The 1102-nt window shown below is 41.1% G+C and overlaps 1 protein-coding gene across 1 annotated transcript in view; it reads right to left on the reverse strand.

The window, feature by feature from the left end:
* Positions 1 to 1102, reverse strand: part of LOC107105195 (signal peptide, CUB and EGF-like domain-containing protein 1) — a 31799-nt gene that overhangs the window by 10785 nt on the left and 19912 nt on the right. Inside the window, exon 6 of the mRNA XM_015405320.1 lies at positions 587 to 594. Within this exon, the coding sequence (XP_015260806.1) occupies positions 587 to 594 (8 nt within the window). The remainder of the gene's footprint in view (positions 1 to 586; positions 595 to 1102) is intronic.

Here is a 1102-nt window from a genome sequence, read left to right on the forward strand (position 1 = left end):
AGTGGAGTTTGAAAACAAAATATGTGTATAGGTTTATTATATCTGGTTGAACGATGGGTGTGCCCAGTTGATTCTTTTTTTTTTGTAATCTAAAGGGGGGCCCAGAAGAAAATCTTTGGGAACCACTGGTTTAGAGGGTTTTAGTTGTATTAAAACACGTTTCCTCCATTTCCACTGAAAACCAGACAGAAAGGCTAAAGGCAGATAAGGTTCTGTGTGACCTTAACCCTGACTGGGAAATAAAAGAGTTATTAAGGCGTCTCAAGGCAAGAGGACCAAAGCTTTAGAGAAACCATAAAGCAAACAAAATTCCACTCTCCGTTAAACTGCACCTATTTCACAAGGCTGCTCCCTCCTTGAATTAAGATGGACTCCAAAAGAACAAAAAAACAAATACTTTCATGCCTCACAACCATCTATCAGTCTCGCCCTGCAGCTGCCAAGTCAAACCGAGCGAAGGCCACATTACGGAACGCCACCATCAAAGAATGTCATCAATTTGCAGATGTGTTAAGTACTATCGCAGGAGGAGAGCCGCAGGAGTTAGCCAAAGTGTCGGACGGCTGAAGCCAACAAAAAGAAAAGCAGCAGCTTCTGCAGGCGTCACTTGGAGACGCAGCTACCAGGGGACGCCACTGGGGGGCAGCATTCAATGACCAACCAATACATTCTTTTATTAGAATGAAACCTTTCATGTTAATTAGAGTTTTGCTCTTTTGTTATATTAACTAACCTTCTGAGGTCCAACAGGCCCTATTGGGACCAAAGGCTGATCAGGTTTTAACGTTAGGGAGAGATAAGAAGTGAATTAACTTCAGGTGAAGGTAGACGTCAGGTTCAGGCATTAATGGAGGAACTTCAATCAATGGAAGTCATTGAAATGTCTCAGTAAGGATAGAAATACAAACCTGATCCTTGTGGGGACCAATGTGAGGTCACCATGGGTAGAATTGCTGATTCAGGATTAGGAGCACGATGGGAATTAAGCTGAGCTAAATATACTATAACTAACTATAACTAACTACTAACTAACTACTAACTAACTATAACTAACTACTAACTAACTATAAACCCTGTTATAAAGTCAGAGACTGAACTAATA

The sequence above is a fragment of the Cyprinodon variegatus genome, unplaced genomic scaffold, assembly GCF_000732505.1.
Source record: "Cyprinodon variegatus isolate N-32 unplaced genomic scaffold, C_variegatus-1.0 Scaffold2137, whole genome shotgun sequence".
Lineage (NCBI taxonomy): Eukaryota > Metazoa > Chordata > Actinopteri > Cyprinodontiformes > Cyprinodontidae > Cyprinodon > Cyprinodon variegatus.